Here is a 27,203-nt window from a genome sequence, read left to right on the forward strand (position 1 = left end):
TTTTGGGGGTGTGCCGAGCCTGGGTGATCCTTCGTCCATCGGTGTGACAGGTGTAATCGGTGATAAATAGCATGCGGCACGAGCGACTGCCGTACGGCGCCGGGGCGAGAAGAGCGCAGTCACAAACGCACACAGGACGACAGAGATATCACAGATTGCTAGCCCGGTCGAACACCCCGGGTCGCGATTTTGGCAAGTGAATACGGGCGCTTTTTGACGATGAAATAAGAATCTACTGCCCGAGGGAAACACATAGACACCCACATGGTTGACCAACCCTTAGTGTGTGAGGGTCAGTGTTCACATTCACACCCGCCCACTGGCACCGCGGCACTGTACAGTGTGCAGACCGACATACAGCACGCACAATGTAGCACTTATTAGTGAGCGCGCGCATCCCCCGCGCTCGCCCTCCACGGCCGCTGAGCGGCGCAACGCACATGCCTCCCTCGCGCGCGCTAGCGGCTCGGCGAGGTCGGCCGGCGCGAGCACAACCCCAAGACGATGCCGTAAGCGGGTGGCTGCGCCGCCGCTGCGCCGTCGGGGCGACGGCGACGGCGGCGACGGCGGCAGCGGGCCGGGCAGCGGCGGTGGCGGTGGCGGTGGTCAGGGCGGCGGCGTCGAGGGCGGCGGCGGCGACGGCGGCGGCGGCGACGGCGGCGGCGGGCTCGGTGGGGGCGGCGACGGTGGAGGCGGCGAGGGAGGCGGCGGGCTCGGAGGCGGCGGCGAGGGCTGCGGCGGCGAGGGCTGCGGCGGCAAGGGCGGCGGCGGCGAGGGCGGCGGCGGCGGCGAGGGGGGAGGCGGCGACGGCGGCGGCGGGCTGGGCGGCGGCGGGCTGGGCGGCGGCGGGCTGGGCGGCGGCGGCGGCGGCAACGGCGGGCTCGGTGGGGGCGGCGACGGTAGAGGCGGCGAGGGAGGCGGCAGGCTCGGAGGCGGCGATGAGGGCGGCGTGGCGAGGGCGGCGGCGAGGGCGGATACGGCGAGGGCGGATGCGGCGGCGGCGGACTGGGCGGAGGCGGGCTGGGCGGCGGAGAGGACTGGGCGGCGTGCGGCGACGGCTGCGGCGGCGAGGGCAGCGGCGGCGACGGTGGCGGAAGTGAGGGCGGCGGCGGCAACGGCGGCGGCGGCGACGGCGGCGGGGGGCTCAGTGGGGGCAGCGACGGTGGAGGCGGCGAGGGAGGCGGCGGGCTACGCGGCGGCGGCGAGGGCGGCGGCGGCGAGGGGAGGCGGCACGGCGGCAGTGGGCTGGGCGGCGGCGGACTGGGCGGCGGCAACGACGGCGGCGGCGGCGGTGAGGGCGGTGGGGGGCTCAGAGGCGGCGGCGGCGGCGGCGGCGGCGGGCTCGGTGGGGGCGGTGACGGCGGCGGCGAGGGAGGCGGCAGGCTCGGAGGCGGCGGTGAGGGCGGCGGCGGCGGCGAGGGCGGCGGCGGCGAGGGCGGCGGCGGCGAGGGCGGCGGCGGCGACGGCGGTGGTGGGCTTGGTGGGGGGAAAGCGACAGTGGGGGTGGCGAGGGCGGAGAAGGCGCCGGCAGAGGGGGCGACGGCGGCGGCGGGCTCGGCGGTGGCGGCGACGGTGGCGGCGGCGAGGGCGGCGGCGGCGAGGGCGGCGGCGGGCTCGGCGGCGGCGGCGGCGAGGGCGAGGGACGCGCCTGAGGTGCAGGGAGGGCGTCAATACTCACAGCACTGGTGGTTCGGCCTCTAGGAGGCGGGCGGCACCCGAGCGGCTGGCGTATTTTCCGGCCAGGCCGACGAGGGTGAAGGCGTCGATGAGCATCAAGCCGCCGTGGGCCGCGCCAGGGCCGCGGCGGGTCCTGGCGACCCCTCGAGGGAGGCCAGGGTGGCCAAGGCAGCAGCCACAGCCTGGGAGGAAAAGTGCGCCGCCGACGCGCACTTCTCGCGCGGGTCATTCTCGGTGTTGTCGGGGTCGTGCGAAGCTACGGCCTGCGAACGGCCGGTGGGCAGACGTCATGGCCGGCATGTACGACCCTTAAGAACCCGCGTACGACCAGAAGGTCGGCTGTGAGGCGAGGCTGAAGGCAGTCCCAACAGTGGTGGATTTCTGTTGCTGACAGTTGAGATCCGCGCGAACTGACGGCAGGCAAGCCGGCAGGTGGGAGGCGGGGATGTGCCGGGTGGATCCCCAAGCGGGCGAGCCGGGCCCGTGCATAGTTCGGGCGCGGGGGGCGCGGGAGCATGAGAAAGACGCACCGACATGCTGGTGGCTACCGGTCACTTGATTGCCTGATTTTGACGATTCTCGTTGGACCGTCGCTCGGAGCGAAATCCCAAAACCTCTCAGCTCAAAGGGGGAATTTATTTGTTTGGGCAGTGTTCGACCGGGCTAAGATTGCCAGGACGCCACTCGCGACTCGGGAGACACACAATTCACGCCAGACACATGCGACACAGTGCTCATGTGGGCGGAACAAATGCTGCAAGGTCGCGCGAGCGGCGCACGATGAAGCGATATCCCTCGCGCGGCGAGGCGACGAAAGAAACCGCGCCGCTCGCCATCTCCGTTGCCTTGTCCGACCACGGCAGAGTGACGAAGGGCTCGAGCGCGGGGAGGATCTGGTCGCCGACCCCGAGGGGGTGGATATTGGGGATTGATCCTCTCGGTGTCCGGAGCGGAATCAGCTCCTGTCCCAGCCGCACCGCGACTGGCAGGTTGTCTTGCGTGATATTCCTTTTGGTGCCGGCCGCGGTGGCCACCATTAGGTTCCCGCGCTCGAGCCAAACTGCGCAGATCAGCGGTGGGAAGGTAGGGCATACGCGCGGCAGCAACTGCTCCCCGCGCCACGTCGCCTCGAAGCTGCTGGAGAAGATCGTCGACAAGCGACCGCGGGTGAGCACGCGCCCGTCCTGTCGCCGAGTCGCCGAGGGCAGTCCCTGCATGGATGTCCCTGCCTCTGTCTCGAGAAACAAGTCGGACGACCGCTCCAGCAATCCAAAACCGCGGAGCGCGTCCAGCAGCGGCTCGGACCCGGGCGCCTGCTGCAGTAGCACACGCGGGGCCCGCTGCGGCTCGCCCTCGGGCACCGCCAGCCGGCTCCCGCTGAGCCAGACCTGCTTGGCGCCGCCGAGAACGGCGCAGAGGTGCGAGCTGCTGTCGAAATGCAGCACGCTGCGCCGGCGCTGGTCCGACGAGGTCATCTCCTCGAGCAAGGAGATCGAGCTCTCGCCACGGGTGGCGACGGCGAGGCCGAACGGCCCCGCCTCCATAGGCTGCAGCCCGCCGCCGCCTGTGCGCATCATGATCACGACCATCTGGTTGTCCTTGAGTTGCAAGGGCGCCGCCGTCTGGCGCCGCGCCCAAGCGCTCTCCAGCCGCGCGTCGAATGAGCGCACCCAGGCCCGCGCGAGGTCGACCCGCTCCTCGGTGTCGAGGCCGGCCGCCGCGCCGCGACCGACCATGAAGAGGTCCTCCCAAAGCGCATAAAACCGCTCTGACTCGGAGAGGAGGCGGAAGGTCTTGTTGACCTGCGCCAGAATATAGATGAGCTGAGGTCGCAAATTCGACGCGATCGCAAAGAGCAGCTCCTCCGGCAGGTCACACAGAGTAGTCGGTGGATCCATATGCACGCAAAGTGTGCCTGCGGAACGGTGCTCGGGTGGTGACGGAGGGACGAGCGGGAGGAGGGCGGCGGCGTGGCAGCGTGGGGCGCACGGCTGTCTGCGGGCGGCGGCCTGCGGTCTGCGATCTGCGGGCGGCGGTTTGCGGGCGGCGGGGAGGGCGCGCCCAACGAAGGAATTTAACAACGAAAGAAGCGAGAAAACCCGAAAAAAAATTCTGCCGGACGAGTGACGTAGGGCGCGGGGCATCCCCCTCCCTGTCCCGCGCGCAACGCCAACGGGCTTTCAGCTGGGGGCCTGCCCCGCCCCGGCGCGGTCGCAAGCGCCTCAGGGCCCCGCCGTCGCCGTCGGTGCGGGGAGAGAGCGAAACCAATAGAGCTTTTAATCTGAGAGAGATGTGCTGTGCGGTTGTGCGCGAGTCTCAGAGTCCAACTGACTCTTGAGACTCCATATCATATCTCTGTTCCAGCGTAAAAAGGGCCGTGTCGGGTGGCGGGCATCATGCTCCGCGGCGAGGCTTCCTAGACACTTCCTAGACCACTTCCTAGAGATCTCCTAGACACTTCTTAGACACTACTGTACCGGCAACCACCGCCAAACCGCGCCACCACCCACCCGCCACCCATCCCTCCGCCAGGCGAGCTCTTCCTGGACACTTCCTAGACACCTCCTAGAAGTGCCATCCCTCCGCCAGGCGAGCTCGTCTCCTCGGCGCTCATCGTCACTCTACTGCGCCGCCGCATGCGCTCCTTTGGCGGGCCAAAGCCGGCAAGCGCCCCGCCGACGCCGCCCGCGGCAGCCTGACCCGCATGCTCTCCGCGCCTCTAGGCGGGCGGCGGCTGCTGCTCGACGGCTTCCCGCGCTCGCGCGACAATGCGATCGACTTCGAGGCGCAGTGCGGCCGGCCGGAGCTGGCGCCTGCACCTGCAGCGGGGCGGACACGTGCACCGCATGTGTGGCACGCGTCCCGGACTCGTCCCGCAGGCGCTGCACTTGGTCTGCGACGAGGAGAAGATGCTCGAGCGGATCCTGCGCCGCGCGCAGACCGAGGGGCGCGCAGACGACACGCGCAAGGCGGCCGCACCGCCGCCCAACCCCCTTCTCTGGAGCCTTGCCCGGACCCTTCTCTGGACGTGCCGGTAGGCGGCTGTGCGGCGCATCGCCGTCTACCGCCAGCAGAGCGAGCCTACTCTCGAGTGGCTGCGAGCGAGCCGCGTGCCGATCGTCGAGCTCGACTCGAGCGGCTCCCGGGAGGAGATGTGGTCCGGCCTCAAGGCCATCGGCAGACTGATGCGCAACATAGTGATATGAGCGGTGGGCACGACCGGCGCGTCGCGCTTGCACGGAGTGAATGTGTGTTGCGGAGGTGCACAGGCCAGGGCCCATGCGTCGAGGGGTCGAAACCGTCCAGAGGAGAGAGGAGAGAGACACATGTTGAAGCTGTTTTATGTGATGTTGTAACTTTTGTGTACACGGTGTGGAGAGTTCAGAGTACGTGGAGACGCGGTGGCGTGACCGTGGCCGATCCGAATGCCCCCGCGCTCTCGCTCCTCTGTGGGGGGGGGGGGGGTCTTCACCGAGCCTCTGGGCGCGGCCTGCGCGGGGGGCCTGCCGCGCGCGCGGTCGCTAGAGCTGTCAAACGTTAACTTTGGGCCTAACAGTTGCACTATTGTTGGCTGAAATCCTCAACGTTGTTCAAGTGTTCTCCCCAGCCCAAGCTGTTACTGTTTGTTACTGTTGTTACTGTTGTTCAGTGGTCAGCAAGCAGAAAATGCCAAAAAACCCGGGTAAAACCCGAAAATACCTGGGTTTTTCCAGGTATTTTCGGGTATTACCCGCACTGGACGCTGGAGATCGTCGTGGGTCACTGCCAGGCCTTCCTTATTGTTGTTCAGCTGGCCTAACGTTAGCTACTGTTGTTGGGGAGCCCCACTGTTGTTCTGTTGTTAAACTGTTAACACTAGCAAATAAATAAATAAAACGGACACCTCTACTAGGAGATGGGTAAAAAGGAACAGGTCCCCGCCCTGCGGTCTTTGTGCAGGGTTCTTTGTGGGTGTGGTCGGCGGCTAGCCGGGGTCGTCCTCCCGATGGGGGACTAGCACTAGCCGTCTTCCACATGGTCCCTCGGGTCCCTGCTGCTCCTAATCTCTTCGTACATCCTCCTGCTGATCTCCGCAACGTCCTGCTCCCTCCCTCGTCTCGCCCTGCGCGACTGCTCCGCCTCACCGTCGTCCGCCCTGCGTCGTCTGGTGACGGGTCCTCCATAGTCGGTTGAGGTCGCCGCCCTCCTCGTGCCTCTTCCCAACGTTCCCTCGGCGGTCGATGCCGTCTGGTCCGCCTCCGCCGTCCCCGGGTCTGCCCTGCCCTCGTCTGCACTAGCTTCTGTTTCGTCATCACTGGCGCCTCTCCTCTTCTTTCTCCTCTTCTTGTACTACTTTTAGCTCTCTCTCTTCTCTCTCTCTTCTTGTATGCTTTGTACATCGCGTCGATTCCTTTTCGCGTGAGCACCATCCTGAAGCTCGCCCAGCAGCGGAACCGCTCCCGAAGTCGAAGGAGCATCATCAGTCTCACCCACTTCGCTCTCTGCCCACCGTCTCCGCTCCCTCCCGCTTGAGCCGCCGTCGTGGCCCTCGTTCGTCCCACTGGCTGTTGGCCTGTCTGCACGTTGCCTCCGTTATCCCTCCTCCTCCGCGACTCCCTCAAGGCCGGGCGGGCCTCCTTCCACCCAGCGAAGAGCTTCCTCAGCCACTCGATGTGTTCCTCTCTCTTCATTATGCGCGCCGTTGCTTCATCATTGAGCTGTATCCACCTCTGCACCGCTCCCGTCGCCGCCTCGGCCACGACTTGCAAGTTCCTCGTGACCCCGGTGCCAAGGTCCCTTCGGCTCTTCTCCGAGAGGTCATCTACCAGTGCTGGCAACACCCCCCCGACTGCGGGGGCCAGTGTATCGTACCCGTCCTCGTCCAGCACCCTGTAGCGTGAGCCCTTCAGCGCAGCGACATGCGCCATCCTCAGCGTCTTCAGCGTCTCCTTGGAGTCGGGTGCCGCCTGTGCCACTTTGCTGATCGCCGTCCCTGTCTGCGCTCGCGCTACTCTGAGGAACCATCTGGCCTGCTCCCTATTCCCCAGGCAGGCGCCGCTAAGCACGTGCGCCATTGTCGCTCTAGGCGGGTTCTCATCTTCCTCGGTCCATTGCTGCGCGGCTTTCCGCACGATCGGACACAGCGGGTCCCGCTTTAGTGCTGCCCTCCTCGCCGCGTCCCTCGCGGCCTTACAGACGAGGCAGCCCCTGAGGTCGCTCCTTGTGGCGGCGCCCGGGGTCTCCCTCCCCGCCTCGCCCCGCATGATCCTCTCGTGGTGCGCTCCGTGTGGCACCCCCGCCTGCTGCCGCACCCGCGCTCCCATGACGGTCTTTGTCACCACGTTATGATCATCCACGTCGGCGAATTCAATCTCGCGCTCGCCGTGCTGATCCTTGATCCGCTGGCGCTTGTCCCATTTGTGTCTCGTCGTCCCCCTGACCACGTCGCTCCACAGCGGCCCCGTGACCCCTGCCGTGTGCGACCCCGCCGTGAGCCCCTCGCCGAGCCGTCCTCGCACCCACTCGTTCGTGTGGCCGCGTTAACACTAGCAACACTGTTCAGCTCTTAACGTTTGACAGCTCTAGCCGGTCGCGAACGCGACCATGCGTGGAGCACGGCTCTTCTCTAGAGGCTGGACCTGTCCTCAAGCTCAAACATCTGTCGTACTGTCGAAACTCAAGTCTCAACGCGAATCCGAATGGCGCTAGAGTAGTGAGACGGGCGAGAACCATGGCGAGAAAGACAGCAACACAGTGTCACGGCCCCCAAAAGAGCGGCAATGCTAATGGAGGTTTTGACGCTCTACTTGTACACCCGCGGCGCGGCGCGCACCTTGTCCGGGTCGACCCAGATCGACTTCATCGGGAAGAGCGACACCTGTTCACAGCTTGCTACACGCGTGAAGAGGCGCATTTCAGACTGGCGCATTTCAGACTGAGAGAGACACGTCCGCGGCGACGGTGACGTTGGACGTGAGCGAAGCGACGGTGTCGGGAGAGAAGGCGGCCTTGGCGGTGATGGCGACGCGGCCGCGCTGGAAGTAGGCCTCGACAAACGTCCAGTCTGCGAAAGGTGGAGGTGGCGTCGAGAGGCGGCCTCTTTTACCAGCAGCGGCGGCGGGCGGGAAAGCGATGGCGGAGGACGGAAAGGGGAGAGTGGTTGGCGTGCAAATGCAGCACCTCGACCGACTTCGAATCTCGGCGGATCTCGGCGGATCTCGGCCAGCTCCTGCAAAGACGCGCAGCTCGACCGACGTCTCGCGCGCGAGCAGCGGAAGCGAGTCGCGCACGCCTGGAGTTTGCCATTCGCCAGTAGTCAAGCGGGCGGGTGTGGGCTCGCAGCGACAGCGAGGCGTGCGCGCCGCCGCACGCGACGGAGGCGTTGGCGGCGCCGGCCGTGTAGTTGACGGAGCAACCGATGCCTGCCCGCGAGGCAGTCGGGCGTGAGGGGGCGTGCGCCGTGCGGCGGAGCAGGCGAGGGCGCAAACGGTGCCATCGCCCGAGCTTGAGCCGCCGATCCGGACGCCGAAGGTGGCGCTCTCGGAAGGGAGGGCGAAGGAGACGAGCAGCTCCGCTTGCCGAGCGACGCCCGCCGGCACACCAAGCCCGACACTGCCCCGCACAGCGACGCCTCGCCTACCGCCGGCCGGCATCTCGGCTCATCTCGGCAAGTCTCGATCCCGCCCGACCCGGCGGCGAGCGGGCGCCTGTCGAATGCTGCGGCCGCTCGCAAGCCGGCGATCTCCTCGATCGGGTACTGCTGCAGCACGCGCGCCTCTGCGTTGAAAGTGACCTCCCGAGGCAGAGTCTGGGCCGACGCTGGAGGAACCGTCGCCCACCCCCAGTTGATCCGCCTGCGCAGGTAAAGCCGACGGCTCGCCGTGGCCCCCGGGCAGTGTGTGGCGTGCGGCCGTCGCTGGCTCGCCGCTTCCCGCCGGCGAGCGTCGGGTACTCGTTGTCCTTGGACGCGTAAAAGTTGCCCTGGTCGATCCGCTTCTGCGCAAAGACATCCTGTTCACACCACCAGCCACGAGTCAACCGGTGAGTCGCCTCGGGCCGGTCCGCTTGCTGCGCGAAGGCGAGCTTCCTCCCAGCCAGGCGTCGGCTTGAAGGAGCCGACGCTCCTCGGCGCGCCGGGATCGTACGAGCCCAGCTGCCACCAGTCTCCTCCGCAGGAAGTCTTGTGCACCGTGTCCGGCATCCCAGCCCGCCTGGCCTCCTCATACGCCGCCTCGGTGCCTGCTACCAGCTGGAGGCGTGAAGAGGCGCTGCTCGCTGCTCGGCACCCTCGTGCGCAGCCCCGCTGCCCGGCGTGGCGGCGGGGAGCGGGTACACGCTCGGGCACTCGCACTGCCGAAAGTCGTCCGACTTTCCGATCTCGTACCACTTGCCCGCGAGCAGGTCCTTGCTGGACGCGGAGCCGTACACCATCGAGTTGAACGTGCGCAGCCGCCACTCTCCCGACGGCGTCTGCCTACAGAGTGCACCCGACCCCATTCGTTCAGGCTGAGCTCAAAGAGCCGCCGCGGCTGCCGACGGCGTCTGCCACGGCGTCGACGGGTCGCGCTGCGTGTTCTCCATGATCGGGTTGTAGCTCGGCTTTGTCCAGTTGGCGAGGAGCGGGTCGGAGGCGTAGTCTGCCGGCACCGCCTGTGAATGAGCGGACGAGTGTAGCGAGTTCATTGACCGTCGGGAGGTAGAGTGCCGCTGCCGCCTGCGCGAGCAGAGTGCCCGTCTCGCATGCGGGCCAGTCTGCCTTGTTGCAGAGGCCGGGATAGATTTGGACGATGCCCGGCCCCTCGCCTGTGCACGCGGCGCAGCTGTGAGTGGGGCAACCTCGGGGGGGGAGGAGGACGCCCCCCCGCCGCCGCGCCTCCCGGGCCGGCGCCCTCCACCACCGCCGCGGAGCCCGTGTAGATGGCCTGCTCACAGAGGTGCAGACCTGTGAGGAGGCGCCCCGTGCGCCGCCGCCTGCGGAGCCCGTCAAGATGGGCCTGGTTGTCGTACGGAGTAGCCCGGGGAGGCCAGGCAGACGCGTCGAGCCCGTTCCAGATGGCGACGGGCATTGCCGCCCACGACACAAAGTCTTTGGAGACAAAGTGGCCGTAGTCCGGGCCGTGCCTGTTCACACCGCCGCGCGGTTCACAGCTGGCTGCGCCCCTCTCGCACACGCCGCGTGCCGGTTGTCGTGCCCGGGCGGGGCGGCGAGGTGGATCTGGTAAAAGTGATGGAAGACGCCGTGGACCGGGTCGAAGACGGGCCCGTTCGGATCGTTCTCGGCGCAGCCGTGCTGGTCCATGAGGTGGTACGTCGGCGCCTATGGTCCTCAAAGCCGGAAGGCTTCGGGAGAGGCTCCGCACCGTCAAAGTTTCCGTCGTCGCGGTACATTGACAAAAGGCTTGGCGCAGAACCTGCTCGCGGCACGCAGGCGGTAGGTGAGTACTCGCGCGGGTGGCAGTACAGTGGCAGGGTGGACGTGGCACTGGCGGAGACGTGGCGCTGGCGGAGATGCGGCGCTCACTGGTTTGACGGTGAGCACGGCTTGCCGCCGCAGATCTGCGAGTCTGACCAGGCTTGGTCTGCGACGCGGGTAATCGGATTGGCGATGCCGTCAACCCAGGCGAGGGAGTCCATCATCGTGTACACTGTGTATGTCAGCAGCGATCGTGTAAATTCTTTTTTATATAACGGTCTCTCCCCCCCCCCAATCTCCATCTACCTCCGCTCTGGTGCTCGCAGCGGTGCAGCTGGAGTCGGAGACTCGCCCCGCCGCCAGATCCATTGGACTGAGGGCGGCTGGATGGAGCTGCAGCACGATCTGGAACTACGTACGTGCTGAAGGGAGACGATTCGACCTACCTGGCCAACTTCCGCTGCACGCGGCGCCAGTTTGATGATCTCGTTGGACAGCTGGAAGCCGGGGCGCCATACATGGTGTGAGCAGGCTAGGCGGGCGGGGCCAACCCGACACTCTTCCCACTTCCGCGACCTCGGAGCCTTGGCCTGTCCGAGGGTTTCCGGCAACCCAGAGGGAAACCAGAGGGTCCCCAGCACTTTGCGTTTCCGGAAGTTTCCAGGGAAACCAGAGGGTGTTTGGTGCTCCATTCTGTTTCTCTCGAGTTTCCCTCGGGAAACTCGCGAGTTTCCCTGAGTCTGAGAGCTGGTCTGGGGCAAAATCTGGGGCAAAATTGAGGAAATCGGCACGATACCCAGGTATTTTCCAGGTATACCGGGGTTTTCCAGGTATACCCGCAAAATACCCGGTATTTTGCCGATTTTGGCCCCAAAACAGCCTCAGACACGGCTCAGAGCCCCCCCAAAATGACGAATTCCACGGAGTTTCCCCGGGGTTTCCCGAGGAAACTAGAGGGTGTTGTAGGGAAACGAGCAGGAAACACGGAAAGGAAACCAGGTAGGGTGCGAGAGGAAACCCTCGGACAGGCCAATCGGAGCCACGGGCGGGTGCTCAAGGAAACGGAAGCGGCGAAAGCCGACGGTTGGTAGGATGGGGCTCTGGCCAGATTTGGGCTTGGAGTTGCCGCGTCGAGTTTTGGATCTCGACGCGCGTCGAGAATTTACTGAATAGTGCGATTTTTGGTGAACGATTTTTCGCTTGACCTCGGTCCCGTCGGTGTGAATCGCACTATTTAAGGGCAAAAACCGATTTGCTGTGGGGGGCGTCATCAGAGAGAGACCCTCAGCCGAAGCTGGGGCCGGTCCCGTACGCCGGTACGCCGTCTAGCCGAGAGAGCCCGCGCCGATGAGTTCGACGCGCGGTACGGGAGGCCTTGCGGAGAGACCAGCGAGTTGGCGATCGCTGTACTTCATGGCGCCCTCAAAGTGGGGCTGGCTGACTAGCCACAGAGGTCGATACTCTGGACGACCCTCTCTCCCAACATGCAACAACTCAAACACGTTCATTCACCTCACCCACCCAGCCCCAGGCCCAGCGCGGGAGCTAGCCGCGGGAGAGGCGACACCCACCTGCATGCCTCAAGAATGAGTCGCTCCTCCGCCAGAGGCCAGTTCGGAGAGAGAGATGAACTGGGCTGAGGGAGGGTGTAGAGGATGTAGAGTGTAGAGCGCTGTAGAGCTGTAGAGCTGTAGAGCTGTAGAGCGCTCTGGAGCGCTGTAGAGCTGTAGAGCTCTACATCGGGCGCGGGACGAACTGCGTGCGTTGTAGAGCGATGTAGAGCGCGATTTTGCTGTAGAGTTTGTTGTAGAGGCTCTACAGCCAAACCGCCGGGAAGGCAGTGACTCAAAGAGGTCGAGCCGCGCTAATGGGGTGTCTCCGAGCTTACTGGAGCTCTGATGGACGGCCCTGACTATCCCTGACCCACAGAGAGTCCCTCTGACGGCACACAACACCCTATAACTGCGTCATGACCAGCCTGCCGTGCGTCGCCGGTGCCGCATTCGTCGCTGTGCTTCTTTAGCAGGCGGTGGACTGTCGGCTGCGAGGACGGTCGCATTTGCGCGAGGCGAGGCGAGCATTGCTGCGCGTTGCATGCGCCATGCCTCGCGCCAGCGCGTGCGGGAGCTCCTGGCTGAGCGTTGAGTCCAGGTGAGTTGCGCTGGCCACTATCGCTACGCCGAGCCGAGCTGACGCGCCGAGGCGCCGGCCAGTCGCAGCCGTGAGGCATGCCACAGCAGCAGAGGCACCTGCCACCCATTGGGCGGGCAGACAGAAGGCCAGGGCAGCACTGGCAAGTGCAACGCGCCTCATGTCGGAGAGCGACCGTGCCTCGTTCGCCCGCTTTTGATGTAGAGTTTGTTGTAGAGATTTCACGTTGTAGAGCGCCTCTACATCGCTCTACAACGCACGCAGTTCGTCCCGGATGTAGAGTACAGCGCTACAGCGCTCTACAGTGCTCTACAGCTCTACAGCTCTACAGCGCTCTTACACTCTACATCCTCTACACCCTCCCTCAGGAACTGGGCGTATCGAAAAAGCGTGGGGCGGCGGGTTTGGCACTTTGGATGGAGCACTTGGAGTGCAGTCGTCAACCTCGCATCCAGGGCCGGGGAGCTAAGAAGCGCACCCAGCGGGCCAGATGATCGGTATCGGGTTGCGGGCTAGAGAGCCCTACCTAGCCCTGAGGGGTGCGCGTTCGCAGGGAAAGGGCCGTAAAGGCGGCGCACCTTGGAGCACTTGGAGTGCAGTCAGTAACCTCACATCCAGGGCCGGGGAGCTAAGAAGCGCACCTGGGTAGTCGACGGGCCCCCGGGGGCGCCGGGGGTGCTCTTGGGGGGGGTCCCCCCAGTCAAGGGGGTCTGGGGCGCAGCCCCAGGTAGCCCGCCGCAGGCGCCGATTTTTTGGGGCTTTTTTGACTGATTTTCATGAGGTGTTGCTACTATTTTGGGACCAGTTGAAGCCTAAAAATGGCTACAAATACAGCCACAGCAGCTGCTAGTCGTGAGCTGCTACTGTGTGGCAGAGCCCAGAGAGAGGGCTTTCAGGAGCACTATTCAGTTTGATCCAGCTCAATGTTGCGGAGTAGTAACACTGTTCCGTTACCGTGAGCGGCCGGCGGCCGGCGGCGGCCGGTGGCGGCACGCGGAGCACTCCGTGAGCGGTGACGGGTGCGGACGAGCGAATGAGAGGTCCCTTTCAGTGAGAGATAGGCAGCCCTGGTCTCTAATAACACATCTTCCACAGATAGCGACCTCTCATTCGCTCGTCCGCGCCCGCCACTGCTAGTCGGGACACTCCCGGCGTGCGGCCCGGTCCCGGTCGTCACTCCGGTTGCTCGTGTTCACACCGTCAGAACTCAGCTCCGCTAAGGATCCAGCGTCTGAGACTTGGGCATCTTACACAACTTTTGTAGTAGAGCACAATGGCACCCTTGGATCAAGTGGATCACTTCATTATTGGACCTTATTGGAGACCCCCGTTTTCGGCCGCCGCGGCCGGAGAGCACCCCCGTCGCCCCCGGGGGCCCGTCGACTACCCAGGGAAGCGCAGCGGGCCGGATGATCGGCATCGATCGGGTCACGGGCTAGAGAGCCCTAGCGGAGCACTTGGAGCACTTGGCCTGAGCTTGGAGCACTTGGAGTGCAGTCATCAACCGCACATCCAGGGCCGGGGAACTCAGAAGCGCACCCAGCGGGCCGGATGATTGGCATCGGGTTGCGTGCAAGGCTGCTTTTTCTCTCTCTTGCGACTCGCTTCAGCGCTCCAGAGATGTGGCCGATATACTCCACCTCCTCTCCTCTCCCAAGCCCTCAAAAAACCCACGCACTGCTTCTCCCCACCAGCCGCTCTCGTCGCGCCCGCAGGATGCAGCGCGGGGGCGAGCAGCAGGACCTGCTTGCCGGCGGCGAGGCGGCGACGCGCGCGGCGCAGCGTGCTTACGCGCAAGAGGCTGCGCACCCGGCAGAGGCGTTGCAAAAGAACGTGCGTCGCGCCCAGTCAGCCCGCCCGCCCGCCCCCCTTTCCTCCGAGCCGGACGCCGCCCGCCCCGGCCCGCCAAGGGGACCTGAGGCCTCGTTGCGCGCCTCCCGCAGTGGCTGCAAGGCCAGCTCGAGACGCAGCACTTCATCATGGGGAGCATCTACGGGACGGCGATGCCGATGCAGCGGCGGATGGAGATGGGCATCCTCTCCCAGGTCGGGCGGCTGCCCGGGCTGCCCTCGTCACACCTCGGCCTCAACACAGTGCTCGGGCGCGACGAGACCATCGACTGGGAGGACTACCTCGGATGTGCGCTCCGCCCCCGCCCCCATTGCTGCAGCACCGCCTCCCCTCACTCGCCCGCCGCCCGTCCGCCCCACCTCTCGCGGCGGAGAGACTCTTCCCCCGCGCGAGGGGGAGAGGAGTGGACGAGAGAAGGAGAGGGCTGCAGGCCACCCCTCTCTCCGCCCGCCTCTCAGTGCCCGAGAACTCGGAGGTTGCCGTGGACATGCGCGCGCAGCTCGAGCGCAAATACGGCATCACGCCGCAGAGCTCCGCCCTCGGCCCCGCCGCTCTCGGTGCGCGGGCGGGAGGAGGCCGAGCCGCGCCGCTCCCCTCGGCCCCGACCCTTCTCCTGCCTGCCCTCTCTAGGCGGAGTGCCGGACAAGCTGCGGCAGGCGGCCGCGCCGCGCGAGGGCGTGGCGCTGCGCAAGGACCTCTGCTGAGCGCCGCGCTCATCTCGTCGCCGTGTTGGGCGTGGTTTCATCCCCCCGCCCCACACCCTTTCGCGCCTTCGGACTGTGAGATTTGTGTGCGCTTGCGTCGTCCTGCGCGCTGCGGTATGCGGGGCCACTGTGTCTTGGCCCGCGTAAATCGATGTAATGAACAGAAACTCGGAAAAGACGTAATGCCCAACAAACCCGCGCCGTAAACCTAAACGAACGCACGATGAGACGTCGTCCCCACCGACATGGACGTCTCCATCACCGCGGACAGCGGTGTCAGCGCCCTCCAGAGCGTGCGGTGGCCGCCGCGCGCGCGCACCCGCCCCTCGTGTGCATCTCGCGCGGCGGAACGGTAACCTCGCGCGCCGCGAACCCGAACGCACATCACGTATCACGAGCACGAGCGGGGGGGTCCGTACCGATGCACACATGCACATGCATCATGCGCGCTCCGAGTCATGCGATGTGGGGTTTTCATGCCCGCTGATCTCCTCCCGCAGGCACAGAGGCGTCCTTGAGCTACTTCTTGGCCACATAATCAGGCGGCGGCCGCGTCTCGAGGGTCTCCCCAGAGAACGGGTTGAAGAAGAAGCTCGTGCCGTTGCCGTAGTTGGACTCGAGCCAGTTCTCGGGCAGCGGCGGGGGAGGGCTGGTCACCTCGGCCGACAGAGGCTGGCCGAGCGCCTAAGGGGCAGAGGGGAGTGTGGCGGTTGGCGCGCGGGTCGTGAGGTGGTGCGGCGTAGCACTCCAGGGCGGCGCCTTTTGCAGCGCGCCGACGCACTCAAACTTGCGCTTCTGCGGAGGCGGAGGAGGCGGGCGGTGGGATAGAGGGATTGGAGGGCAGACGCAGCGAGGCGGAAGAGGCGCTCGCCTGCTTTGCGAGATCGAGTGGCGTCAGCCCGCGCTCATTCTTCGAGTCGACCACCTTGCTGCTCAGCATGAGAGTCAGCATCGACAAGCTGCCATACATCGCGGCAATATGCACCGCGGTGTCGCCCTCGCGGCTCTGGAGGGCCACGTCGGCCCCGCTGGCGAGCAAAAGCTCGGCCTGCCACAGCCGGTTCTTCCACGCTGCGTAGTACAGCGCCGGCCACTCGCACATCGCGTCCTGTGCGTTGACGTCCTGGCCATCTGCGAGCAGCTGCTTCATGCGTGTCTGCTCGCCCTTCTCAACAGCCGTCCACCAATCAGAGGTCGAGTTCGCCTTGGCGCGACGTGCGGCCTCGCGCGCAGCGGCAATGTCGTAGTCGGACGGCATTACGTCAAGATCGGAAGTGACACCATTTTCTTTTTCTAGTTTTTTGCAAAGAAATTCTTCGTTGTTTTTGATGGGCGGCGGCCCGAGCTCGGCCCCACAGCAAGCAGGGGGTGGGGGCCACCTCGTCCTCGAACCCCTAGCCAGGGTTTCGAGAGAGAGGATTTTTGAAAACCAACCAGAAATCACGACTCTCACAGTGATTTGGGCTCGGCAGCTTGTCAGCCCTCAGCCGAAGCTGTGGGGCCGGTCCCGTAGCCGAGAGAGCCCGCGTCGATGAGGTCTCGAGCGGAGGGCGCCCCGGATTCATCCATCCGTTGCGGGCCCCGGTACATTCATTAGAACTGATCAATTGCGCAGCAGCCGTCCCTTGAGCATCGGGCCGCGCAACTATGGTCTATGCTCTATGGAGACCCAGCCAGACGATCATCTGACTGAGGGAGGGTGTAGAGGATGTAGAGTGTAGAGCGCTGTAGAGCTGTAGAGCTGGAGAGCGCTCTGGAGCGCTGTAGAGCTGTAGAGCTCTACATCCGCCGCGTGACGAGGCGCGTGCGTTGTAGAGCGATGTAGAGGCGCTCTACAACGTGAAATCTCTACAACAAACTCTACATGATAAACGGCGAACGAGGCACGGTCGCTCTCCGACATGAGGCGCGTTGCGCTTGCCAGTGCTGCCCTGGCCTTCTGTCTGCCCGCCCAATGGGTGGCAGGTGCCTCTGCTGCTGTGGCATGCCTCACGGCTGCGACTGGCCGGCGCCTCGGCGCGTCAGCTCGGCTCGGCGTAGTGATAGTGGCCAGCGCAACTCGCCTGGACTCAACGCTCAGCCAGGAGCTCCCGCACGCGCTGGCGCGAGGCATGGCGCATGCAGCGCGTCTGAATGCTCGCCTCTCGCCTCGCGCAAATGCGACCGTCCTCGCAGCCGACAGTCCACCGCCTGCTAAAGAAGCACTGCGATGAATGCGGCACCGGCGACGCATGGCAGGCTGGTCATGACGCAGTTATAGGGTGTTGTGTGCCGTCAGAGGGACTCTCTGTGTGTCAGTGATAGTCAGGGCCGTCCATCAGAGCTCCAGTAAGCTCGGAGACACCCCATTAGTGCGACTCGACCTCTTTGAGTCACTGCCTTCCCGGCGGTTTGGCTGTAGAGCCTCTACAACAAACTCTACAGCAAAATCGCGCTCTACATCGCTCTACAACGCACGCGCCTCGTCACGCGGCGGATGTAGAGCTCTACAGCTCTACAGCGCTCCAGAGCGCTCTACAGCTCTACAGCTCTACAGCGCTCTACACTCTACATCCTCTACACCCTTCCATCTCTAGATTTGCGCAGAGCTATTCATTCCAACATGCTCTCTCGTGCACGGCACGGTGGCTTGGCATTCTTGGGTCCATTCCTCCTTCAGCTCCCCCATGGCATAGGCAGGGTGGCAAGCGGCTCACGGGCCCGCATCCCACTGCCACGTTGTCTGCTCTGGATGATCGCCAAGGAGGGGTGCTGTTATCGCAGGTGCACCCTAGGGTGCACCACACTCTGTGGCCGCACTCCTTTGGCGCGCATTCGCAAGCCCCGCAGGTCGGGGGCTCATGGCGGCACATACTATTCATTGTCGCGTCGTCGCACACAGGGCAGACGTCCTCAAAGTGAAAGAGCACAGGCCAAAGCAAAGCTGGGCTCTGGCGTTATGCAATACGCATTGATCTGAATTTTTGCGACCGCAACGTTGGTCGTTGCGTGCCGTGGTCATGCGTGCCCATCTCGCGTGTGGAAGGCAGGGAGGAGGAGCGATCTGTAGCCTCCTCGTCGCTGGGCTGGATGAGTCTGCTGTTAGAAGGTGAGAGATTTGTGTTTGTTAGAAGGTGCAGCATGCCTGTGGCAGGCGTTGTATAACAGGCGGGCATGAGCCGCCTGACGCACGAGCTGCGCGAGGCGCAGCGGAACCGACGCGCGGGCGGCGCAGCCGCGCTGGGTGCAGTCGGTCGGGAGCAAAGGGCGGCTCGCGGAGTAAAAAGAAAAACGTCGGCAGACCGAAGCTGCGAGGAATGGTGGCCGCGCTGTCATGCATGGCGGCCTCGGCCCTGTTTGCGCCGTCGCGAGTCGGTAAACTCACGATGGTGTCGCCCTTCGAGTCTGACAACGTGCACATTCCAGAGCTGATCGCCACGGCGGCGCGCATCTCGCGGCGAGGCTTTGGCATCCTCGCAGCCGACGAGTCGGTGCCGACCGCAGGCAAGCGGCTGAAGACCGTCGGCGTCGAGAACACCGCTGAGAATCGACGCGCGTTTCGCGAGCTCCTATTCACGGCGGAGGGGCTCGAAGACTACATCTCGGGCGTGATCCTCTTTGACGAGACCATGTACCAGCGCACCACCGGCGGTGAGCGCTTTGTCGACTGCCTGAGCCGACGAGGGATCCTGGTGGGGACAAAGCTGGACACCGGCCTGCGGCTTATCGCCGGCACAGAGGGCGAGACGCGCACGGGCGGGCTAGACGGGCTTGGCGAGCACGAGAGCGCGGGCTGAGCAGCCGGCCGGGGCGCAGAGGGCGAGACGTGTGCACTCCTTGTGCCGCCGTAGGCGACAGGGTGTGCGAGTACCGGAAGGACGGCGCGCGGATACTCTGGTGGAGCGACGGGAGGAGCGGGTGGCGTGGCCCTTCACCGGCCTCCTCGGCACCCCTCAGGCGCCACCTTTGCCAAGTGGCGAGCTGTCTTCAAGATTGGACACGCGGGCGCGTCTTCCGACCGGGCCGTCGATTGAATGGCAGGTGGCATCCTTACTCGGCAGAGAGAAGTGATAGGCGTGCCTTCCGACCGCGCCATCCGCGAGAATGCGCAGTCGCTCGCGAGGTACGTGCCCATCTGGTGCCTTCCAGGACATGTCCAGGACATGTCCGGGACATGTGCCTACAACAGGTACGCCTCCATCTGCCAGGAGCACGGGCTGGTGCCGATCGTCGAGCCGGCGCGTTGAGAAATAGCCGAGATCCAGCCGAGATGTAGCCGAGATGTAGCCGAGATGCAGCCGAGATATAGCCGAGGTTTAGGCGAGATGGCGCGTCAGCCGCGTTTTGCGCCACCGCCACCGCTCTGAGGCCCAGTCTGCCGCCTCCTTGTCAGGAGCTCACGCTCGGTCCGGGGGACTACTCGATTGGAAGGGCGGCGTTTGAGAGCGAGCGGGCGATCTCCCGCCCACTGGCCACCCGGCCTCTGCACTCCAACCCCGCCCCTCCCCCTCCTCGCCAAGTCCTCTGATGCGCGCCTCTTCGCACCTCGCCCGCACACCTCGCTGTCTTCACACCTGCCGCTCCTCTCACACCTCTGCGCGCCAGGTCCTCTCGCACGTGATGCGAGCCATCAACGAAGCGCAAGTCGTGCCCGAGGCGCACCCGCGCCCCAAAGCCAACCCGGCCGACTCTCACTCCGCCGGACACACCGCCCAGCCGACCCCTGCCAACCGACCCCTCGCTCTCCCCTCGCTCTCCCGGCGGCGCCAGCCCCCTCCTTTGCGGCCCGGCGCTCAAGCCGCGGCACCCACCCTCCTCGCCACTCTTCCCTCCTCACTCGCTACCCAGGCGATGCTCCTCAAGCCCTCGATGGTTCTGCCCGGCCTCGACGCCTCGCCCGGCCAGTCAGAGCCACGGTCAGTGTGCATTCGTGATTCGGGTCCAACACTTCTCAGGCCTCGACGCCCCGCTCGGCGAGTCTGCGCGCGAGAGCGTCGCCACTCACACCGCAAAGGTCAACTGGCCGTCCCTCCCGCGGTGCTACTGCTACTACTGCTGCTGCTACTACTACTGGATACTTCGCTAGGTGCTCAAGCGGACCGTCCCTCCCGCGGTGCCGGGGGTGCACTTCCTCTCGGGCGGCATGGGCGCCGAGGAGGCGACGCAGAACCTGCAGCAGCTGCAGCACGAGTACCCCGACGCACCGTGGCGCGCGGCTTGCTTCCCGCCCCGCAGCTTCGCCACGCTGGCCCGGCCGCCTGTATCCCGCCGCCTGCACCCCGCCGCCAGGTCGCTCTCCTTCTCGTACGGGCGCGCGCTGCAGGACGCCGTGCTCAAGGCGTGGTCGGGCCTGGAGGAGAACGTGCCGGCGGCGCAGGCGCGGCGCGGCGCGCCGGGAGGTCCGCACAAACTTGTCTCAGCGCGCCTCTCCACCGACCAGGCGCTTCTGCTCGAGCTCGCGCGCGTCAACGCACAGGCGCAGCTGGGGGAGTGGGACGAGGTGCACCCCACCCCCTCCTCGGGCGGGCTCTCGGCGGGCCGCATCCTCTTGCCGAAGCTTTCCTACTCATCTGAGCGGCCCAAGACGCGCGCAGCCGACCTCTTCAACTGGTGACTGTCGAGTGGTGACTGACAGCAGGGGTCAGCTCTGAGCATCCGCGGAGATATCATAAAAAAGAAAATTGGCCCCACAGCGACGTGTCCATATATCATAACATCGAAAGCACGGCTCAAAAGAAAAGAAATTCCCGCATTTGAACGCAGGAGGACGCGTCGGACCCGGGAGTGCCCGTCGAGCCGAGGCCAAGCCGCATGGTGGGCAAAGCAAGCACGCCTGCTTTCCTGGAGAGGCCTCCCCAGGTGCTGCCGAACGTTTCCTGGGTACATCCAGCCACTGCAGGAGTGCAGGCCGCACTAATGGAGGGTGACGCCGCCACCGCGCAGAGCCTTCTCAAGGAGCTTCTAACGTGCGCCAAAGGCATGCCCGCCCCCTGGGGAGTAGACGCCGCCGCCCACGCATGGGTACCCTCTCGAGGGACCCCTGGGTTCTCGGGAGTGCGTGAGCCTCTAAACGCCAGGCCCCTCCCTCCCGCTCAAACGTGCGAGACTCACCGGGCCACGCACCTATACACCCCAGACGAGAAGGAGCGGGCGCAGCTCCTCATGGTTATGATCGACGCCGAGCGCAAACGACGCGTCCGCAGCCCGAGCCGCCACCAACGGTGCGCATCCGAGTGGGGTGGGGTGGGGTTTGGAAAACGTGCCCACCTACCTTCCCTGCCGCAGGTGCAGCAGCGGGATCGAGTCCGATCGCAAGGAGCAGCCGCAAGGTGCTGTCGAGGAGGGAAGGGAGACTCTCATTGCTCGCCTCGTGGATGGCAACGTGTCTGCGATCGACGAGGTCTGTCGGCTCGGGGGGCTAGGAAAGATGTCCAGAAAGAGAGTGGAGTTCAGCTCGCAGGAACCAGACCTCATCGCGCGCATCTAAGCTGCCCGCCGGCCCCTGACGCCGTCGGCGCAGTGTAGCGAGAGGGAGCTCAGGCTGGCCAACTCCCTTCGCTTCGTAACCGAACACGCCTCCGGCCCTCGCCCTCCTTTGGCTCTCTCTTCGCATAAATAATTGTGTCTCTCTGTGTGACACAGACTCTACTCTCTAGCCTACTCACTCTCTTACCAGGGCATCTCTCACATCGCTCTCTCTCCCTCTTTGTCGCAGAGACGAGAGATGTGTGGATCCCCTACTGGATTCCCGTATACGGTATTTCTCACGTCGGGCCCGGGCCGCGGCCGGGGGCGCCGGCACGCAAGAATAACGCGTATGTTCGGTTCGACGTCTCGGTTTTTCGTTTTTGCGGTCTGGGTGTTCGTTTACACACTTGTGCGGCCCGCTGGCTCGAGAGAGCTGGCCGGTCCGCATCAAGCCCGGGAGCCCGCCATTGGTCATGTGATTGTAGATTGACAGGCTGATTACCGCGATAGTATTCTGTATTCCAGGCGGACGCATTTGACGTCACTACTGTGCGGAGAGTGTCACTGGGGTGTTGTCCCCCAAACGCGATCTATCGCCACACGCCACACGCGCCACACGCCACCCACGCGCCCGTCGCTCACATGATGATCGCTTCCTGCATCGGCTCGATAGTCGCACAGAAGACGTCGTCGAGGAACTTGGCGTCGAGGAGCGGGGTGTTGTCCTCCGCGTCGCGCGCTCTCCAGCACTCGCCCGGCCGGGTCGTCGCCTCGCTCTGCATCCCCCGAGGGATCTCGGAGTAGTACACCTCGGAGTAGTTGCCGTCCGCGCGCGGCCCCTGGCCGAGCCAGTACAGCTTTGCGCCGGTGTGCGACGAGCCGCCCATGACGCGGAAGGTGACCTGCACCGTCCCGCTGCTGCTGCTGGCCGGGGTCTGAGGCTGCTGCTCACTCCGGCTGCCGACCGACCAGCCCCGCTCCGCGCGGGCGGCGGTTGCGGCGGCAGCGCCCTGCGCGGCACGCTCCACAGCGATGGAGCTGTCGGCGCCGGTCCGCTGGACGAGGCCCTCTATCGCCTCGAGGCGCTCGAAGACGCGCCGGTCGAGGGAGAGGACCTTCTGATCTATGCTGTCGACGAGGCGACCGATCGGAGCCAACTCCGAGGCGGCATCGCCCTCGGACTCTCCAGCCTCCTCCAGCCCGCGCGTGATCTTCTCAAGCGTCGGCGCGAGGCGTGCTGCGAGAGCGGAGGGCGCGCCAGCGATCTCTTTCCTCTGCTCGGCGAGCTCCTTGCGGTGCTCCACCTGCTGTGACTGAAGCGCTGCCAGCTGCTGCTGCAGCACCTCCCGCTGCCGCGACTGCGCCGCAACCAAATCGGCCACGCTCCTCTGCAGCCGGTCGAGGTCTGACCGCACCTCGCTGGCAGCCACGGCCGAGGCCCGGACCGCATAAACGCACGTTCCCGCTGTCGCAATCGCCGTCAGGACCGCAGCAAGCATGACCGTGACAGGAGGCCTGGACGAGGAGAGCTCGGGCGGCGGCTCTGAGAAGGAGGCCCGCTTGATAAAGGTTCCAGAGAAGGAATTGCGCGAGGAAAGCGTCGGCAAAGGCATGGTAGATTCCTCCAGGTCGGCAACGCGAGGACGGAGCATGCTCTTCATGTCGGAGGGTTGGGGGGTTGGGTTGGGCGCGAGAGAAGCAGGGAAGGCGGAATGGCGGCTCTTCAAGGAGGAGAGGCCCCGAATACCGGTACCAGGGTAGGCTAAAGCGTGATTTTCTTTTTTTGGAGGGAGAGAGGTGAAATATGAACAACCCGCCTTCCCAGGCTTAGCTAGATTGAGAGATATTGTGCACATGGTTGGTCTCTACAGTATATACACTCACACTGAACCACCCAGAGCTCGTCCCGGTCCGACACGCTCACGGCCATCCTCGGCCAACCTAGCGGCCAACCCTCCAGAGGGCCCCCGGCCGCGGCGCGGTGCGGCGGCGTTACAAATCCGACCACAGAGCATCGGGACGCGGTCGGGCGATTCGAGGCCCAACTAGGCGTATGCATTGCCTATCCAGGGCTATCATCTGTCTGGACCTATCAACAGGCGCCTGCGGCGCCGTGGTCAGGAGAGCTGCTGTTCACGCGCGGGGCCCACACACACTCTCATAAGTACCATCTTCGAGGACTCACACTAAGGACTAAGAGCAGCTCCGCTCACAATGTGACTGGGAGTCTGGGACGACTACTACCCCGCGCGCTCTCACAATCCGAGCAAAGCGTCCAGAATTGCGAGCAGTTTAGCTCACGCAATCCTAACAGCATGCCTCCGATTGTGGTTCAGCTCGCAATCTTAACATCTTGTAGGACTGTGAGCTCGGCTGCGCTCACCAATCGTAGTTCGTACCAAAAAGTGCAAAGATCCAAGGATGGCTAGACGCACAGAGGGGGCGCTCCCAAGTGGCGCTCTCCCAATCGCTCCATGCGGCGCTGCGCGGAGCGTGCGTGCGCCCATCCGCCTCTGATGGTCTCGGTTGTTGTTATACACGTTTTGGGATGCCGTTTGGGCTTTGGGGTTACTCACGACCCGCACACGAGGTAGGCGGCGCGCGCGCGCCGCTCTCGCAGGCTGTTTTTGACTGCTTCTCGATTTTGTTTTTATTTTCAGTCTAGGGGGCCCGACTCACACCCAGAGATCACATTCACAACGAAACGCTCGGCCCGCTCTGCGCTCTCGCGCGGCCGGGGGTCGTCGCACACGTCGGTCGCGGGTCGGTCGCTCGCCGCAGCAAAAAACTGACCCCAGGAATTCCCGCTTCGGTTTCGTCGCCAAGCATAGTTATGCTCCGCGACGAAACCACTACGTGCTATGAGTTTTCACGATCAGTTCCGGTATACCCCCGAGCGGCGGAATCCCTAGGGTCAGTTTTGGCTTTTGTGCTGCCGGTCTCTCCGGACACCGGACTCCGCGCGGCGCCCCCCCCTCCGCCTCCGCGCTCCGGGGCGAATCCTTCGGTCCAATAGTTGCAGTCATGGAAATCTCTAGTCTTTCTTAGAGATTGAGAGGAGTGAGACCTGAAGATTTCAGGGCAGATCTCAGTCTCTAGTCCCGCCCTTGAGATCTCCCAAATCTTCGTCGAGACTTCAGCCACGAAATCTCAGTCTTCCCGTCGCTCGGTGTGAGTTTCTAGAGGAAGCGCGTGAGATCTCAAATGGACAAGATTCCTTTTCGCTTTGGGAGTTTGAGATTTCGATGAGGGGTGGGAGAGACTGAGACTGCAAGCAAGAGAGATTCCGTTTTCGATGCAGAATGCTGTGAACTTCCTCAACCTTCCAACGCCTTTATCTCGCATCGTTCGAAAAACATCGCTTGCGGGACCACCGAAATCTACTCGGGCAGCGTGACTCGAGATTTGAGATTGAGACTGAAAGAGGCACGCTCGGCTTGCAATGCTTTGCGCCGCCGACACCGTCCATCTCGCCGCCGGCCTGAGGCGGTTCTCCACGAAGCTGCGGCCGCTCGAGAGTGAGGACGAGATCGTCGCGCTTCTCCTCGGCATGGCCCGCTACCCAGTCGACACACCCGACCGCGCAGAGCTCATCGCTGCCGACATGCAAACAAAGCACGCGTCCACGACCATCAACGTCCTCGTCAGCAGCATCGAGAGCGAGGCGGGCATCAGCGCTCTCGTGGATCTTCTCGACCGCAAGCGCTTCCATGAGCAGGAGAAATCCACGCCGCTCCACCTGGTCCCGCAGATTGAGTTCTGCGCCGTCTGCGCTTTGCAAGGGCAGAAGGTGTGCCTTGTGGTCAGCGACGAGCCCGTCCATCCGACCGTTGTCTGCACGCACGGGCGCTTTGGCGGGCTCCTCTACTGCAAGCGCTGCCCAACTTGCCGCGCCAAGCACAACCTCTCATATGCCGAGGAGTCTCGGCTGGCTCAGGGCAAGCAGGTGCCGTATGACGGCGCGATGGATCAGACTCGCAAGTACGTCCAGCTGTCGCGAGACATCATCTTTGAGGGCGAGATGCTGTGGCGCCTCGACACGCAGATGCTCCACTCGCACACCGGCTTTGAGCCGTACGCCAAGGAGTGGACGACCTTTGCCGACGAGCCGCCGCAGCTGGTCGAGCCTTTGCGGATAGCGCTGTCCCACGCCTGGCTCGCGTGGACGCTCCTCCGCTGGCGCGACGAGCTCCAACTACCCAAGGAGCCGCTGAGCTTTGCGTCGCCCACCCACCTCGACGAGACCTTGCTAGACTACACCATGCGTCGCGACCCAAAGACCGGCCGCTTCGACGCTGACTCGCTCATCGTTGCTTCGCTTCACCGACAAGTGGGGAAGGGAGCACGAGCTCGTCTGCCTCGAGCCCAAGGACGGCGGTCGAACCTGCTTGTGCTACATCATTGACGGACACATGAAATGCCGGAGGCTGATCTGCGAGAACAGGCGATTCGAGCCGTGAATCAGGGAAGTGTCGCGGACTCGTCTCAACAAGCGTCCATGTTTCTGTAGGAACGCTCGAGTCGTCCACCTCGGTGCACTAGCCACCTACTGGTAGCCCCGCCCCTATACAGTATTCCGGTTTGCAATGTCCTCGTTCCTGTTTGCAATATCCTCGTTCGCGGCATCGGCTAAAGCCTCTCATCTGATTCGGCGTAGACCGCGCGCGCAGCGCGCTCCGTGTTTGCAGACCGCCCTGGCGGACTCGTTTACACTTCCAAGCTCAGGCCAGGCGCCGCAGGCCATAAAGAGGAGCGCAGATTAAAATGGCGCCGCAGGCTCCCCGGGCCCCAAATCTTAATCTCAAATCTCAATCTCAAATCTCAGACCCAATCTCCCGGGCCCCAAATCTCAATCTCAAATCTCAATCTCAAATCTCAGACCTCAGACCTCAATCTTCCTGCAGGTCAAACCCACCCAGCCCTTCTAGAAGCTTCGAGGCTCTTATCAGTATTCACACCGCAAATCTCCAAATCTCAGCTCTCAAATCTCTAGGTTGGAAGGCCGTCCAAATCTTCAGTCTCAAATCTTGGATCTCGAGCAAACTCGACCGCAGATTCCTTTTGGTGTGGGAAATCTCATTCTCCAAGTCTCTGGTCTCTAATCTCAAAGTATCCCACCGGAGGCCGAGTGACTGAGGTCTCAAGTCTCAAATCTCTGGTCTCAAATCTCTGGGTAGCACTGTAGACCCGAGTGGAGTCTTTCAAATCTTTAAGCTCTCAATCTCTAAAAAAGACTAGAGATTTCCATTACTCAATAGTTGCAATCCCCAAGAGAGTACCGCGGACAGCACCCACCCTCCTCGTCCCACATGAGTCTACCCCTAGAACCCCCTCCCGGGCCACACTGCTTTCACAGACAAGAACGAGAGTGCGACAAGCGACACAGCCCCTCCCATGCCCCCCCAACGGCGAGTCGTCCGGCCGCGGCGTGCGCGCTACGAGTACTACCAGTACTGCGAGAGCCACTCGCCCAAACTCTTCTCCTTGGAGATTAGCTCCCGCTCCGGCTGGCCCCGTTGCCGAGGCCCCTCCGCCGGCCGGCCTGCGGCGCTGGCCGTCTCCGCCGCCTGCCAAGTGCCAAAGTCGCCAGGCGTCCCCTCGGCGAAGATCTCGGGGTTGATCTCGCCAGGGAAGGAGAAGAGGAACTCGAACTGCAGCGGGAAGGCCACCTACGGCCACGGGCGCGAAGCGTCGAGCTGCGGCGTGCGTGTGCGCCAGAGAGGGGGGGGGGGGGCGGCGGGGGGCTCCCGGGCCGCGCCTTTTGGAGGAAGCCCTGGCATGCGCGCGTGATAATCGAGCGCGGGCCGACGTTTGCGAGGCGGGGCGGCAGGCCCCACTGCAGGTCGAGCGGCGGCTGGTACTGGAAGAGAAAGGCGGACGAGATGCGGCTGAGGCCCTGCACGGCGGCGGCGCGTAGGACTCGGTTGTTGTTGTACCGGCGGAGCCCCCCCGGGATGGAGTCGGTCTTGGCGGAGTAGTCG

The 27,203-nt window shown here is 64.4% G+C and overlaps 9 protein-coding genes across 9 annotated transcripts; 4 read left to right on the top strand and 5 right to left on the bottom strand.

Moving 5' to 3' along the window:
* Nucleotides 1-1,772: 1,772 nt before the first annotated feature.
* On the bottom strand, nt 1,773-2,213 carry EMIHUDRAFT_204664 (hypothetical protein; the record flags this gene model as incomplete). Its single annotated transcript, XM_005780096.1, has 2 exons — nt 1,773-1,940; nt 2,208-2,213. The coding sequence occupies 2 exons, from the start codon at nt 2,211-2,213 to the stop codon at nt 1,773-1,775; spliced, it is 174 nt and encodes a 57-aa protein (XP_005780153.1).
* Nucleotides 2,214-4,381: 2,168 nt separating this feature from the next.
* EMIHUDRAFT_100112 (hypothetical protein) lies at nt 4,382-4,883 on the top strand (the record flags this gene model as incomplete). Its single annotated transcript, XM_005780097.1, has 2 exons — nt 4,382-4,525; nt 4,716-4,883. 2 exons carry the CDS (start codon nt 4,382-4,384, stop codon nt 4,881-4,883), a joined length of 312 nt encoding a protein of 103 aa, XP_005780154.1.
* Nucleotides 4,884-6,249: 1,366 nt separating this feature from the next.
* On the bottom strand, nt 6,250-10,293 carry EMIHUDRAFT_204667 (hypothetical protein; the record flags this gene model as incomplete). Its single annotated transcript, XM_005780098.1, has 16 exons — nt 6,250-6,273; nt 6,393-7,154; nt 7,490-7,534; nt 7,605-7,720; nt 7,947-8,078; nt 8,258-8,292; nt 8,346-8,510; nt 8,609-8,667; nt 8,846-8,895; nt 8,943-9,130; nt 9,206-9,306; nt 9,344-9,459; nt 9,599-9,777; nt 9,828-9,973; nt 10,043-10,067; nt 10,196-10,293. 16 exons carry the CDS (start codon nt 10,291-10,293, stop codon nt 6,250-6,252), a joined length of 2,241 nt encoding a protein of 746 aa, XP_005780155.1.
* A 1,877-nt stretch (nt 10,294-12,170) lies between these two features.
* EMIHUDRAFT_463181 (hypothetical protein) lies at nt 12,171-14,953 on the top strand (the record flags this gene model as incomplete). Its single annotated transcript, XM_005780099.1, has 5 exons — nt 12,171-12,220; nt 13,936-14,053; nt 14,164-14,359; nt 14,530-14,628; nt 14,702-14,953. 5 exons carry the CDS (start codon nt 12,171-12,173, stop codon nt 14,773-14,775), a joined length of 537 nt encoding a protein of 178 aa, XP_005780156.1. The 3' UTR covers nt 14,776-14,953.
* A 169-nt stretch (nt 14,954-15,122) lies between these two features.
* EMIHUDRAFT_353576 (hypothetical protein) lies at nt 15,123-16,033 on the bottom strand (the record flags this gene model as incomplete). Its single annotated transcript, XM_005780100.1, has 2 exons — nt 15,123-15,570; nt 15,647-16,033. The coding sequence occupies 2 exons, from the start codon at nt 16,031-16,033 to the stop codon at nt 15,460-15,462; spliced, it is 498 nt and encodes a 165-aa protein (XP_005780157.1). The 3' UTR covers nt 15,123-15,459.
* A 2,038-nt stretch (nt 16,034-18,071) lies between these two features.
* EMIHUDRAFT_463183 (aldolase A) lies at nt 18,072-20,436 on the top strand (the record flags this gene model as incomplete). Its single annotated transcript, XM_005780101.1, has 6 exons — nt 18,072-18,405; nt 18,796-18,974; nt 19,603-19,636; nt 19,710-19,768; nt 19,841-19,962; nt 20,044-20,436. 6 exons carry the CDS (start codon nt 18,072-18,074, stop codon nt 20,366-20,368), a joined length of 1,053 nt encoding a protein of 350 aa, XP_005780158.1. The 3' UTR covers nt 20,369-20,436.
* Nucleotides 20,437-20,560: 124 nt separating this feature from the next.
* On the top strand, nt 20,561-21,554 carry EMIHUDRAFT_421271 (hypothetical protein). Its single transcript, XM_005780102.1, has 3 exons — nt 20,561-20,731; nt 20,891-20,975; nt 21,040-21,554. Exons 1-3 carry the CDS (start codon nt 20,566-20,568, stop codon nt 21,239-21,241), a joined length of 453 nt encoding a protein of 150 aa, XP_005780159.1. The 5' UTR covers nt 20,561-20,565; the 3' UTR covers nt 21,242-21,554.
* A 140-nt stretch (nt 21,555-21,694) lies between these two features.
* On the bottom strand, nt 21,695-22,940 carry EMIHUDRAFT_434872 (hypothetical protein). The gene is given in 2 exon segments (XM_005780103.1): nt 21,695-21,717; nt 21,731-22,940. The coding sequence occupies 1 exon segment, from the start codon at nt 22,881-22,883 to the stop codon at nt 21,861-21,863; it is 1,023 nt and encodes a 340-aa protein (XP_005780160.1). The 5' UTR covers nt 22,884-22,940; the 3' UTR covers nt 21,695-21,717; nt 21,731-21,860.
* Nucleotides 22,941-26,547: 3,607 nt separating this feature from the next.
* On the bottom strand, nt 26,548-27,203 carry EMIHUDRAFT_434874 (hypothetical protein; the record flags this gene model as incomplete). Its single annotated transcript, XM_005780104.1, has 2 exons — nt 26,548-26,891; nt 26,981-27,203. Coding segments are annotated over 2 exons (448 nt in total), but the record flags the coding sequence as incomplete, so codon positions are not given.

Source organism: Emiliania huxleyi (assembly GCF_000372725.1).
Source record: "Emiliania huxleyi CCMP1516 unplaced genomic scaffold EMIHUscaffold_22, whole genome shotgun sequence".
In the NCBI taxonomy this organism is placed as follows: Eukaryota; Haptophyta; order Isochrysidales; family Noelaerhabdaceae; genus Emiliania; species Emiliania huxleyi.

What these genes read in the sequence shown, in the direction of transcription:
- EMIHUDRAFT_421271 (XM_005780102.1), top strand. Translation starts at nt 20,566, where the DNA reads ATGGTGGGCAAAGCAAGCACGCCTGCTTTCCTGGAGAGGCCTCCCCAG. An exon ending in GCTTCTAACGTGCGCCAAAG is followed by an intron (nt 20,732 to 20,890) that starts GCATGCCCGCCC and finishes TATACACCCCAG; the next exon opens with ACGAGAAGGAGCGGGCGCAG. An exon ending in AGCCCGAGCCGCCACCAACG is followed by an intron (nt 20,976 to 21,039) that starts GTGCGCATCCGA and finishes TCCCTGCCGCAG; the next exon opens with GTGCAGCAGCGGGATCGAGT.
- EMIHUDRAFT_434872 (XM_005780103.1), bottom strand. Translation starts at nt 22,883, where the DNA reads ATGAAGAGCATGCTCCGTCCTCGCGTTGCCGACCTGGAGGAATCTACC.